This window comes from Fukomys damarensis, unplaced genomic scaffold (genome assembly GCF_012274545.1).
Source record: "Fukomys damarensis isolate Sample0158 unplaced genomic scaffold, DMR_v1.0_HiC HiC_scaffold_1, whole genome shotgun sequence".
NCBI lineage: Eukaryota > Metazoa > Chordata > Mammalia > Rodentia > Bathyergidae > Fukomys > Fukomys damarensis.
This window is the reverse complement of record NW_022900913.1, coordinates 72,815,072-72,829,689: the sequence shown is the minus strand read 5'-3', so window position 1 is coordinate 72,829,689 and position 14,618 is coordinate 72,815,072. Positions and strand designations below refer to the sequence as shown.

General features: G+C 42.5%; 1 protein-coding gene across 5 annotated transcripts in view; it reads left to right on the top strand.

The window, feature by feature from the left end:
* The window catches only part of Csgalnact2 (chondroitin sulfate N-acetylgalactosaminyltransferase 2), a 39,351-nt gene that overhangs the window by 12,830 nt on the left and 11,903 nt on the right, over window positions 1-14,618 (top strand). For 2 of the 5 annotated variants that reach the window (XM_010622459.3, XM_010622458.3), the window contains exons 3-6: window positions 2,932-3,148; window positions 5,215-5,316; window positions 8,397-8,575; window positions 10,661-10,755. In XM_010622459.3, the coding sequence (XP_010620761.1) occupies window positions 2,932-3,148; window positions 5,215-5,316; window positions 8,397-8,575; window positions 10,661-10,755 (593 nt within the window). Of the gene's footprint in view, window positions 1-2,931; window positions 3,149-5,214; window positions 5,321-6,745; window positions 7,626-8,396; window positions 8,576-10,660; window positions 10,756-14,618 lie in introns of those variants that run through there. The other 3 variants (XR_002025283.2, XM_019207273.2, XM_019207274.2) reach the window with 3 other exon arrangements.

The window sequence follows — 14,618 nt, the reverse complement described above, 5'->3', positions numbered from 1 at the left end:
GGAGAGAGGGAGAGAGAGGGGGAGGGGGAGGGGGAGGGAGAGGGAGAGGGAATATGAATGAGGACTAGAATCTATGCCTCTGTATGAGAACCCCAGCTACCACTGTCAAAGGCCCTTGTGGGCTGGGTGTGTGTTTACTGGTGTAGGATTTGCATTCTTCTCTTATCTTGATGCTCTCCTTTACATATTCTTAAAAATGTCTGAACTAAGGCTCAAAATTTGAAAGCCATTTGACAAGGAAACAGAAAAACCAGTTTGGTAAATTTGTGGTTATTTTCCATTTTGGAGGAGGGAGAAGCACAGGCCAGAACATAAAGGGGGCACACACAATTTGGGGTTTTGAGTATTTGGAAAGGTAGGTAATGGCGGTTTCCGGAAAGGGCATGGCACTTTTAAGATGGGACCCAACTCAGAGGTCAAAGAACACTGCCATAAATTTAAGGTATTTGTTCATTGATGGAAACAGGAATAATTCTAAATCTCTACAAAGCTCCATTTTAACACATCCTGCTAGACATTTAATGAAAGGCTTAACACCATTTTGGATATAAATTTTTCTTTAAAATTTTCTAGTTCTGTAAACAGCCTACACATGTACCTTTTCCTTATGTTTTGCTTTGCTTTTTCACTCCAAGTCACCCTGGCTGTCCTTCTGTGTGGAGCAGGGCATCGTGCTGGGCCAAGAACTCCCAACTGTCTTCTCCTTGAGCACGCTTCGCTCTTGTTACTTCTTGCCATTTGTATGGGTTATTTCTCTCAGAATTCTTCCTAGTTGTCTGCAGACTCAGCCTTTTGTCTCCCCACTCCATAGCTTGTGGCAGAAGTGAAAGCTGCAGAGGAAGTGAGTTAGGAACATGTTTGGTACCGTCACAGTTCTGCCTGGGAGAAGGAAGCCATGCCTCTTTTGCAGTCTGAAGCTTCTGCTTAGCTTCTGCTTGGCTTTGTGCTCTTAGGGTTCTCTGCATGGAGCTGTTCCATGGCTCCCTTCTCCTCCTCTATTCCTTGCTGTCCTTGCTGGCAGCCCTCCAGCTACGCCTGCCCCCTTCCAGGCCATAGCATAGATGTCACTTCTTCAGGAAGCTGCTGAGCCCCAAGTTAAGATGGCAGTGCTTCCTCAGCTTTGTCACTACTACCCTGCACCCTCTTGGGTGCCTACTTCCTGATTTGTCTTCCTGCTGGACAGTAGGCCTCAAGGCTTGGGCATAACCTGTCTGTCCACCATTTTATTTATTCCCAGATGTTGACCAAGGTGGCTCACGCATCTGTAAGTCTAAGCAGTTTCCTATTACACTTGAAACTCGGGCTTCCCAAGCTTGTATGGTGGCACTGGCTTATAATCCCAGCATGTTGGAGACTAAGGCAAGAGGATTAATGCAAGTTTGAGGCCAGCCTGAACTACATAGTGAGACTCTGTCTCAAAAAAACAAAACAAAACAAAACAAAACAAAACAAAACAAAAAAACAAAGCAACAAAAAACAGTCTGCATGAGGAGCCTTGCATACTTTTCTCCTAAAGGTATCTCAGCTCACTGTTAAAATTGGTACTAAATTTTCTTTAATTTCACTCAATAAAAAATATGAATATACACATGCATGTATACCTGTACATCACACACTGTGATTGTTTTTGTACCAGGGATCAAACTCAGGACCTTGTGCTTGCGAGGCAGGCAGCGGCACCACTGAGCTAAATCCCTGGCCCACCACACTGTGTTTTTACTATTTCCTTTTCCTGTCTCACTCACTAGACTAGTCCTCCATCACACCTAAGCCTGTGGTCTTTGAGGTCATCAGTAACTTCCAGGAAGGCTCTGATTCATTTTTGTGAGCGAAAACAAGCAATAGAAGTTGTGACTCTCAGACTCAGAATTTATTTATTTATTTATTCTTTATTGGTATATTTTAGGTATACAATACAGTTACATTCATCATTGGGATCTTGTACCTTTATATGACCTATCTTGGTTCTTATTTTTTCCCCATTCCCCTAGCCTCCCTTCAGCCCCTCCATCCTTCCCTATTTACAAAGACTTTATTTCCATTTTTTCCCTTTTCTCTTATTTTTTTCTTTTCCCTTCTTACCTTTTCCAAACCCCTCCTACTTCCCCTACACCTTTAGACCTTTTTTCCTATTACACAATATTAATTATGCATTTTGATCCTTATTTACATTTTTAGTTTTTTACACCAGAGAAACTATTCAATGTTCACACAGTGTGTCCTATTAATTTCACTTAAGAGTATGTCCTCAAGCTGGGCGTGGTGGTGCACACCTGTAATCCCAGCACTTGGAAGGTTGAGGCAGGAGGATCGCTGTGAGTTTGAGACCAGCCTGGGCTACATAGTGAGTTCCAGGTCAGTCTCAACTACATAGTGAGACCCTGCCTCAAAACAAACAAACAAACAAAAAAAGAGTATTCCTCAATGTGCATCTACTTAGCTATAAATGTCTCTAGTTTCTCATTCTTTATGGCTGAGTAGTACTCCATTTTATAAAAATGGACTCAGCATTTAATACTGCTAGAAATGGTTTCTTTATTTTTCATATGGCTACTGTACTGATAGTTTTGAATATGAAGAAAGTCATATGTAAAAAGGAATAATTGCAGTGGTACCTTGGTTCATGAACAATTTTGTCTTTGAACACTGCCTCAGGTAATGAATACTCAGATATCTTTTCCAGAATCATGGAACAAATTAAGTTGTTGAACCGAGATACCACTGTAGCCTTTGAAGCATATTTTATGAGTTGGATAATATAGCAGAACAGTAAGCCCATTTTTACCCCTACTTTTAAAGGAATAGTTCTGTGGGAATATTTTCACAAATGGGTAAAAGCTGTACAGGTTTGGTTTCACACTTTGATTTTTTAATAAAGTGTATAAAGTTCACTGACGTGAACACATCTTTGTTCCATACTCTTTCCTTTAGGTTACTATCGCACCGAGAGAGATAAGGGCACTCAGTATGAGCTCTTTTTCAAGAAGGCTGACGTGATGGAGTACAGACATGTGACTCTCTTCCGCCCTTTTGGGCCTCTCATGAAGGTGAAGAGCGACGTGGTTGACATCAGCAGGGCCATCATCAACATCATCATGCCACTTGCCCAAAGAACAGAAGCGTTCACACAGTTCATGCAGAACTTCAGGTAGCTGTCAGGTGCTGAGAGCGTGGCTAGGTTTTTCTAGAAAAATCACAATTGATGCAGCTTTTCCTGATTTATCTTCACTAAGTATGATTACTTAAGATTGTAGAATAATCTTATAGGCTTTAGCTAGCCTTATTTTTGAAACTTTTTCCTTAAAGTGCATAAAGTTAGTTTCTTGATAATTTGAACTATAAATTTAGATTGGCAACTATTAGAAGCTGAATTCAATGACCTTTATAATGATGTGTGAATTCGTGTTAATACAAGTTTGAACTTTTAAAAATTACTTTATTGAGGGCCAGGGATTTAGCTCAGTGGTTCCGCCGCCTACCTCTCAAGTGCAAGGGCCTGAGTTTGAGCAAAAAGTTACTTTGTTGAGACATAATTTATATTCAATAAAATCCATACACTTTAAGGATGTTTTAAAGATAGTAAGTCATATTTTTATAACTTGACAGATGTATACACTTGTAAGCTACCATCCAAATCAAAATTACTTTTTATCTCCCAAGAAAATCCCCTTAAGGATAATCTAAGAGTGAAATAAATTTTAAAATATAAACATTGAACTGAAGTGGGAAAAGTTTATTCCATCTTGGGAAGCAGGGTATTTCTATTCTTTTTCTTTGGTCATTAAATTTTAATATTTTAGAATGCTGAAGTGTTAATAACTATACGTTAGAATAACAATTTGAGAAAATACTGCTTTTTTGTTTTAACATTTCCATGTTTTAGTTACTTTCATATGCTATTTTTAGTGCTTTGTGATGCTGACCTTTATTTGTATATTGAAAAGGTAGTTAACCCTATTCTGCAGCAAAATATTTAGGAGTTGTACTTATGAATGAGTTTTATGGGTTTTTTTCATTCAGTTTATTGGTACATTTTAGGTATACAATACGATGTCATTCATCATTGAAAATTTGTACCTTTACATGATGTATCTTGGTTTTTTTTTCCCATTCCCCTTCCCTCCCTTCACCCACTCCATCCCTACCGATTTACAAAGACTTTGTTTCCATTTTTTCTTCTTCTCATATTTTTTGCTTTTCCCTTCTTTCCTTTCCTCTACCCCTCCCACTTTCCTTTTTGACCTTTTCTTCCTATTTCTCATTATCAATTATACATTTTGATCCTATTTACACTTTCACTTTCTCACACCAGAGAAACTTTGGTATTTACATGTTTGTCCTGTTTATTTCACTTGAGTATTGCCTCAATGTGCATCCATTTAGCAATAAATGTCTCTAGTTTCTCATTCTTTATGGCTGAATAATACTTCATTTTATATAAAAAAAAATCTTTATCCAATCTCTAGTTGATGGGCAATTGGGCTGTTTCCAAGTTTTAGCTATTACAAACTGTGCCACTATGAATATGGGTGCACATATATTGCTATGGTTATGATTCTTTTAATTCTTTTGGGAAGATACCCAGAAGGGAAATAGCTGGGTCAAATGGGACCTCTAAGCCTGATTTTTTTAGGTATCTCCATATTGATCTCCATAGTGGTTGCACCAGTCTGCACTCCTAGCAACAATGGAGAAGATTTGAAATAGCTCTCTTTAGAGCTGATTTCCTAAAGCAATTTTTCTTGGCATTATCTTCAGAGGTTGTATTATTCTTTATGGTAAATATTCTTAGTCATGGCAAATATTTATTCCTGATGATAAGTATAATTTTTTGGAAATTGCCAGTTTGAGACAAAATAACTCTCGATCCAAAACTTGAATATTTATTTATTTGGTTCTGAACTAATTGAATTTATTTCCTTGAATAGTTTATGATTTGATTCTAAAACCAATCCCAAAACAAAAGTTCCAAAAACATGCTGCAATTGAGCCATTGAGGACTGCTCTCTTGGCCCTCTGCTGGCATAGACTTCATGCTTTGCTGTGATGTCATCAACAATTGGGAGGGACTGTCACCTTAAGTCAGTAATGCTTCCTGTGACTTCACTATGTCAATAGGGCCTCACTTACTTTCTTGTTAAAACTTTGCCTGGTTGTTCTCTAAATAAAGTAGTACCTTGTGTTTTCTTAAACTTTATTTTTCATTTCTTCTAGGGATGTTTGTATTCATCAGGACAAGAGGATCCATCTTACGGTGGTGTACTTTGGTAAAGAAGGACTATCTGAAGTCAAATCTATCCTAGAATCTGTCACAAGGTTGGTGAGTCTTGTCCATAATGAAGTCCTTGATAGATGACATTAGAAGAATGAGGATTTTAGATATGTAAATTACTCGGACTTTTGAATAGCTACTGAGCATGGGATGATAGCGTGGAGCTCCTCGTTTCACAATGGCTCTGCACAGCCTGTCTTCTCCCATAGCTGCCCTGCAGATACCAGCCCTACTTCAGGACACTGCCCTCTGGGTCACTCCCTTTTTGTACAATTGCTTCACTCCTTTTTCTAGGTCTAAACCCCATGCTTTGCTGTCCTCATCCCCTGAGCTGGCTCTTATCTCCTTTCTTCTGTTTGCTCACTGTACTTCTTCTCACCCTGCAGACGATGTCCAAGTCTCCGTGTATGTAAGAGCCCCTGATTCTTCTGCAGGGCGCAGCAGCTGCTGTCACAGTGCTGTCCTCTCATAGTCAGACCTCACAGAGCAGTGGTTGGGTCACTAAGCAGTCCATTGGATACCTGGCACATAGTAGAGGCTCAGAGGTTTGAAGGGATGAATTCATCATTCCTTAATATATCATTTTTTTATCTTTAGTTTTTCTCTAAATTGTGGGCCCCAAGGTACAGCCCAGCTGGCAAAATCAGCCACTTCTCTGTTCTCTTCTTTGATTGCTTTTTTACATGACACCCTAACCAGCACTTTCTTCTTCATTGTCATTACATTTTTAAAAATGTAAATATTTGTAAATGTGAAGTAACAGCAGCGTGTAGGTTGCTTGTTCCACTCTAGCTGTAGCAGTGCCACACCCTACCCTTGCTTTTTTGCCTGCCCCTGCTGGTGGCCATCACTGAGTGCTGAACTAGACCAGTGCTCCTCTCCAGCTGCTCACTAACACTTGCCGAGCCCACCTTCTGTGTCCCAAGTACACTGTGTGGGAGTCCAGGGTAGTTAGAGGAGGTCAGGGCCCAGCTGGGGCACCTGTGTGGCACTGACATGCATCAGTGCACTCGCCCTTTTCCCTGCACACCTGCCCGGGGGGGCTCTTTCAGCTCAGAGTCAGACCTAGCACCCGAGAGCTGAGTCTTACTCATCTGTATCTGTCTGAAGAGTTACTTCCTACTTGCATCTGTCCTTTCCCCTAACCAGCTCCCTCCCCCTCCATTTCTTCCCTTCCTCTCTCCCCTCTTTGCTGCTAAATACCAGGTGCTCACCCTGGTACCTCTGTAAGTCATCCCTGTCAGGATTCCTCTGTGGCAGGTGATGGAAACTTACCTTGAGCTGCTTGAGGAAGGATCAGGATTGAAGAATCTGGGTAGCTTCCAGAAACAGAGAGACTGTTACAGGCAAACTTAGAGAAGCTCAAGACAGCTCTGGGGTCTCAGGATTGGGACCAGAGGCATGGACGCCATCAGAGCTCTCTCACCATCATCTTGCTGTTCCCTGCATGTTGACTTCCTTCTCCTGTTGCAGATTGGCTTCTTCAAAATGCTGAGGGATGTGGCTGTTGGCGGCTCGGGGCTCACACTTCTCAGCTTTGCCATCAGAGAGGAAAGCGCTTTCTCCCTCCAGTTGAGCTCCAGTTGAGAAAATCCCAGGGAAGGACATTTCCCACTCTTTAGCCAGTCACTATGGCCAGGTGGGGTGGAGGTGCAGTTAACCCCACTTGAGCCTGATCCCCACTCCCAGGAAATTACTGGGGTGGGGTGGGTGGAGCGGGGATGTTCTGTGATCAGGGCATCCAGGTGGTGCTGGGCAATGGGGTGGTAATCAGCAGTTTCTCCAAAAGAAAGGAGAGGTTTCCATACCATGCGGGGGGAGAGTAGTCCCAGGCCCCCCAAAACAGCGTGATCGTGCTTGCATCTCCATTGCGTACACTTCCTGGTAAGGCCAGCCTTCCCCTCATTCTTGTTGGGTCTCACTGCCTCCTGTTGCAATGACCTTTCAGCTTGGTGTGGAGGCGCAGAGTGCTCAGTCTACCCTCGATCCAAGTCAGGGAGCCAGAGTTGGAGACTCATTTGCATCTAACATGTTCCCAAGGGGTGGTGACACAGACTGGAAGCCTGCTTGTGAGAACCACATTCCTAGCAGAAAATCCCACCAACCCTTTGGCCTTTGGTGTCCCATGTTCCATAACCTCGCACATCAGGTGCTCTTCACTCTGACTCTCCTCACATTCCCATCTTAGGGTCCCTTGGTCCAGCCTTCTTCTCAGCATTCCTATTATAGGTTCCTTTGTTACCATCTGACTTGTCTGACCCCTAATCGCTTCCTCTAAGACACTTTCTACTTTCTCTGCTTTTTTTTCTTTGTTTTGTTTTGGGGGTTTTTTTTGTTTGTTTGCTTGTTTGTTTGTTTTGGTGCCAGGGATCGAACTCGGATCCTTGTGCTTGCCAGGCAGGCGGCAGAACCATTGAGCTAATTCCCCAGCCCTACTTTCTCTGCTTTTAAGAGTAATTACTGGGAATGACCTTTACACTCAACCCTGAGTTCAGCATTTTAACTCAGGCATAACTCACGTGCCACTTTTGGTGTCTTCTCTGACTGCTCTAGACGTAGCCATCTCTCTCCTCAGAACCACTGCTCACTCATTCATTCAGCAGCTACACACTGAGCTCCGTCCGACTCTGCAACTCTGGACTCTGTGAGGGAGGGCACTTTGCATAGAAATGGGCAAGACAGAAGCCTGCTGTCCTGGAGGGGGAAGAGTGAACTAGCATGCCTGGGGGTGCTGGGAGAGCAGCCAAGGTGGCTACCGCCCACATGACACGTGGGGGAGCCTGTGACCACAGCGTGTCCAGAGGTTGCATGTGTCTGGTGTGGGTGACCTACACCAGTCCCCAAACACATGGCTGCTCCTTCACTCGTGTGTTGTCATCTGATTGGGCACTGGTCAGTTAGTAGCCTGTTAAGCCTCACACTACCAGCATGTCTGCCCCCCAGCCTGTGGGCACTCAGTCCCTGGTGGCCTTGTGCCAGGGAGGACACTTGCCTTTCCCTGTATGAATGAGAACCAGCATCATGAAATATCTGAAGTGTAAACTGTGTTTATAAGTTCTGTTGAAGGAAGAACATTGTAACTCTAAGTGGGACTCATCATTTGTTATATGTGCTTTCCTCATAGTGAGTCTAATTTTCACAATTACACCTTGGTCTCATTGAATGAAGAATTTAATCGTGGACGAGGACTAAATGTGGGTGCCAGAGCTTGGGACAAGGGAGAGGTCTTGATGTTTTTCTGTGATGTTGATATATATTTCTCAGCCGAATTCCTTAACAGCTGCCGGTTAAATGCTGAGCCAGGTGCGTAAACCATGATGAGCTGAGTAAAGAATTAAGAACAGTGTTGGCATGTCCCATGTTTTGAATCGAATTAATTTAAGGGAAAGGGAGTTTTAAATCAAGCCTGGGATGTTCTTTCATAAGTAGTATTAGCTATGATTTAACTGGAAAACTAAGACCGGGCGTGGTGGCGCACACCTGTAATCCCAGCACTCGGGAAGCTGAGGCAGGAGGATCGCTGTGAGTTCGAGACCAGCCTGGGCTACACAGTGAGTTCCAGGTCAGTCTCAACTACATAGTGAGACCTTGTCTCAAAAAACCAAAAAGATAAAAACAAACAAACTAACTGGAAAACTAATAAGTTAAAAACTTAACCCTTTATAGTTTACATCCTTTGTTCTCTTGGGCCCAAATTCTAATGGCTACATTTGAAGCCAAGTAAAGAAGTGCAGAAAAATAGAAGTCTAGAAATTGATGAGAAGGAAACAACTCCAGGCAGAAAAAGAGCTACCCAGATGGTGTGGAGATGTGTGAGTCTGAAAGACTCAACCTTCAGAGGGGATCAAATGTACCACACTCTGGCGAGCACACTCACATGCACACTCAGGCAGTGTGTGGTCTCCAGACTATATTTTGGGGTGACTTGCTACTGTACTTTATGCTGTAGATATTTTTTTTAAATGAATGGGTAAATGACAGTTTTATAAGTCAACTTTTATTTTAAATGTAGAAAAGAAAGTTTTCTGTTATAAAAAGTCTCAATAGGAGTAATAAGTTCAGGAACATTGTACAAACTGGTACTGTGGATAGTAACAGTACACTGTGTACTTGAAAACTGCTAACAAAAGTTGACTGTAAATGCCCTCACCATAAAAAAATAAATATGAGGTGAGGGATATGTTCATTAGCATGATGTAATCATCTCACAGGCATGCATATATCAAAACATCATGTTGGACTCATAAATATATACACTTTTTGTCAGTAAAAATACAGTAATTTTTAAATGAAAGAATCTCATTTTGTGTGGAACTCTTCATATTGTGCAAGCCTAATTTTTTACTAAGGGCTTTGGCTAGGGAGAACTGTTCAGAGTTTTCTGACAACCTGATGAGTAAGTGTGGGTCTGATTTATTCTTGTTACTCCAGACAACATGAAATTCAAAATGTAGATGTTGAAAGAGATGTATGTGCTCAGTGTAGAAGACTTTTATATCCAGAAATAGCTTTGCCCCTGGGAAGTTGCACCTTCCTGGCCCTAAATTGGTTTGAAGGAAGTAGGCTGGTATCTGGTAGGCTCTAGTAGTAAGAAGGCTGCATGTCACTTGCAGGCCTTGAGCAGCTGGCACTTCCTCAGCCAGTCCTGCCAGGAGCCTCTTGGCAGGTGGCCAGGTGCTGTTAGCCTGGAGACCCTTCACACCCTTCACACTCTCAGTTTGAATGCTGAGGATAAGGTCTTCCACAAGGGCTCTGACAGCAAGTGTTTTTAATCCCTGTCTTGCCAACCTTCCGAGATCTTGGTTTAAATCTGTTTGCATTTCTAAATTAATTATTTTCTACATGTCTAGGTAGTGTACAATATTCTTTGCACTTGCTTTTTTTGATTACTCCTGGGAAGGTTGGATTTAACAGAAATTTGTAAGTTTCCCTATGATTTCAGAAGTCAATCTATATCTCTTACTGCTGACTAGATGACCTAATGAATGAGTAATAAAGAGCTCACCTAATGAGGGCTGGGGATTTAGCTCAAACGCAAGGACCCGAGTTCAGTCCCCGGTACCAATAAAGAAAGAAAGCAGGCAAGCTAGCTCGCTCACCTAATGAATAGCCAAGAGAATACCTTTGTATATCTCCCCAGAGTCAAGGGGACTAAACACATGAAGTTCCCTTTAGTCTGGTTTGTTTTGTTTTTTTTGCAAGGTTACAGTTTCATTGCCTGATTTAATGATAAAATCATCATGTTCATCCAATCAGTATGATGTTCTATAGCTTGAGTATTGATGATAGGTGATTTTGAAAGACTTCATTAAAGTCTCTTATCTAGTAATAAAGATGTCCTTCATTGAATGCCTCCTTGGGTGATATAAAATATGTTTTAACTTACAGGTAGAAAGGTGTTTTACCCTGTGGTGTTCAGCCTTTACAACCCTGCCATCGTTTATGCCAACCAGGATGCCCCACCCCCCGTGGAGCAGCAGCTGGTGAGACTTTGATAGTGTTGGTCATGAATGGCTCTAGACAGCCTTTTATGTTTGTGGTACAATGAGCAAACACAAGTTCGTGTAACAAAGCACATGATTATAAGCACATTTCCAGTCTCTTTCACACCTCTGGCCCCCAGTAAGATGCTTTCAGAATTAAGTGTCAGGGAGAACGGTGTAGGCCACAAAGAAAAACCTCATGTTCCAGAAATTGGAAATTGTGCAGTCATCTCTGCCAGCTTACTTTTAGTAACATTGAAAATTTAATTTTAAGAACTCCACTTGGCTGGGTGTGGTGGCACATGCCTTGTAATCCCAGCACTCAGGAGGCTGAGGCAGGAGGATCGCTGTGAGTTTGAGACCAGCCTGGGCTACATAGTGAATTTCAGGTCAGTCTCAAACTACATAGTGAGACCCTGTCTCAAAAACCAAAAAAAAACTCCACCAAATAGGGATAAGATAGAATGATTATGTAGCACATGCAAGGCCCTGTCAGCATTATCCTGATATACACACATATCCTCCTCCTCCTCTGTAGGCCAGTATTACTTAGGAACATAGATAAAAATAGCATCAAAATGTCAAACTCCTCTGACCTTGCACCTTTAAAAGTAAATTATTACAAAGAAATGGGGCTGAGTGTGGTGGTGCATACTTATAATCCCAACACTCTTAGAGGCTAAGGCAGGATGATCACAAGTTCAAGATCATCCTGGGCAACGTAGCGACTTAACAGGACTCTCAAAATTTAAAAATACAAAAAGGGCTGAGGATTAGTTTAGTGTAAAGGCCTTGGGTTCGTTCCCCAGTATTGCAGAGAGAGGTTCCTAGTAAGGAGCAGCACCACAGGGCTGGCCTCCTACCAGAGCCAAGGCATGGCAGAGCCCAGGTGTCCCCAGATGGCCCCAGGTGAGTTCTCCCTTCAGTGTCTCTGCCTGCATTGCTCTTACTAGAGATAGGACTTGCAGTCATGGCTCATAGCCATGGGTTTTTGAACAAGGATCTTTTAAACAAAAATGAGTAGTAGCTACTGAAGACTAACCATATGTTTAAGGAAAACCAATGTCGTGAAATTTTAGTGAACAGAAAAATTACCACATGAGAGCAAGTAGAAAAATCACTTTAAAATAATTCAGCTTAAGAACAATTAGAGAAAACATTATTGATAAAAATAAGATGTATTGATACAAAATAAGCTTAAATTGTATAAATGTAAAAATCAGTGAATAGGCTGAATAGCACAGTGGTCACAGATAAAACAGATTTATTTGAGCCAAGTGTGTGGTGGTGCACACCTATAATCCCAACACTTGGAAGGCTGAGGCAGGAGAACTGCCATGAATTCAAGGCCAGCCTGGACTACATAATGCTTTCAAGGCCAACCTGAACTACAGGGCAAGACCATGTCTCAAAAAACCGGTGGGGGAAAACACACAGATTTGTATACTGAAGGACAAGCCTTTGGGGCACACAGAAACCAAGAGACAAAACTGAGAATGTGGAGAATCAGTCTGGGGCTCTCAGATTGCTTAGTAGAAGCTTCAGAGAGGAGAGGAAGAGGGTGGGCTGAATAGGGAATGGAAGAGGATGTCGCAGAGCTAAAGAAAGAAGCTCTCTTTGGTGTGGTAAGCAACAAGGAACCATCCTGATGGATTCCAGAGGCCCCAACCCAGCTCACTTCTACAGGGAAAGAAGAACTGGGTTGCATCTCTCTCTTTTTGCTGTCATTGGTGCCAGAAACAATAAAGCAGTGCCATGATGTTTCTGAAGGTAGATGGCTTTGTTTGTAGAATCCATTATGAAACCATCATTTGAAAGTAAAACAGACATTCTAAATATTCAGGGATTCAGTTTTCTTCTCAGCAACCTTTTCCAGTTCAGCAGAATGAGAAAGAGGCATATTGAGAAGACTAGAGAATGCAATAGCAGTCAACAACAAGAACACAGTAGGGCTGTGAGTTCAAGACCAGCCTGGGCTACATAGTGAGTTTCAGGTCATTCTCAACTACGTAGTAAGACCCTGTCTCAAAAAGCCAAAAAAATAAAAAACAGTAGAATCAGATTGATTAGATTTTAAATAGTTGATGATGAGACCCATAATAAAAAAAAGAAGAATAATCCTTGGGGATTCAGAAATGAAAGGGCACGTGAGTGGTGTGCATGCGAGGTATATATGTATGTGTTTGACTCAGCTGGCCCAGCAGCAGCAAGTACCCAGCTCCCACATTCTAGTTTCTAGTGCTATTCTACAACATGAGGAGCCAGCACTCCTGAGGAAGGGGTAAAGTTAGGGCTGGAGCAAGAAGTATGCAAGAGGAGCCTGAAATGTTTTGTAGCACCCTAAAGTAGGAAAATGCCATCTAATGGAAGGAAGGATGGCTTGTCAGAGGGGCACAAGAGCCAGAGAGCTCCCAACAGCTGGACTGGGGCAATCTGAGTGGCAAATAAATTACCTTGAATTACCAGGATTATAACCGTAGAATAAAATAAACACCCCTTAGCCCTACTTTAGAAGCACAAGAGTAAATAAACAGTGGCGCCAGGGATTTAGCTCAGTGGCACTATGCCTGCAAGGTCCTTAGTTCGATCCCAGGGACAAAAAAAAAGTGAATAAACAGTGGGTAGACCTCTGGATTAGGTGCAGAAGAGATGAGTCCTCCTTACAGAAGTCCAGTTAAGTAGATACTCCTCCCTGAAGGCAGATTGAGGTAAGTCCCTTCGAGAGAATAGTGTGGAAAAAGAATAAACATTTTAAATTTATTTGTTAACTGGAACATAACTGGATGTACTCATGTAGGACCACATGATGTTTACACACACACACTGAAATCTTCAAATCAGGATAAACACATCTAGCTCCTCAGTTACCTTTCTCTATGGTGAAAACACTCCAAATCCTGTCTTCTGGCTTTCTGAACACACACCACACTCTGGGTGTACCAATCTCACTGTAACTTAACCCCTCTGCTCAGTCTGTCCCATCCCACCCTCAGCTCCTCAACCTGTGGTCATCTGCATCCTATTCTCACCTTCTATGAGGTCAGCTTCTTAATCTCCCACATAGGAAAGATCAGAAAACAAGCCTTTGAGAACTCAGCAAACACTCATTACCCGAGTGGTGAGATGACATTGCTGGTGTGCCTGTGTCCCTGGCCTGAGATAACAAGGTGTTACAGCCTGGTGGTCTCCCTTCTGGAAATCAGTGGTCTCAGTGACCTCAAGAGAGTGTTTCCCACACACCCCCAGTGCCTGGCCACCCCTCCTCACACTCAGACCTCAGAGAAACCAGCATCCAAGAGGGGACGGAGAGCTGGACACAGTGTGCTCCCTGCGTGGATCCTGAACAGAAAAGGACATGAAAGAAAACTGACAAAATCCAGAGTCTAGAGCTCAGCTAATAGCAGTGTGCCAACCATGGTTCCTTGGTTCTCACAGACACACCACAGCAGTGCAAGAAGTAACATTAGGAGAATCTAAAACTGGGTGAGGTATATAAGATAACTATTTCCTGTGTTGGAACTTTTCTGAAAATCGAAACTCATTATAAAATAGAAAGCGTATATATTAAACCTCATTGGAAAACAAACCAGAAGGAAAAAAATGCCAAATGGAACTCACGCCAAGGGGAAAAGGCACATAAACGCAGGCTGGCGCTCCTGCCAGACTTGGAAGGTCTGAGTGCTGACAGGCATACAGGAGCCCTGTCCACCAGGTGAGCCTTTGCACCTACCCAACTTCACTAAGCTTTGGTCACCTCACCAAAGACAAAAATCTGGGCCAGAGATTTAGCTCGGTAGTTCCGCTGCCTGCCTCAACAAGTGCAAGGTCCCTAGATTGATCCCCAGTACAAAAAAAAAAAACAA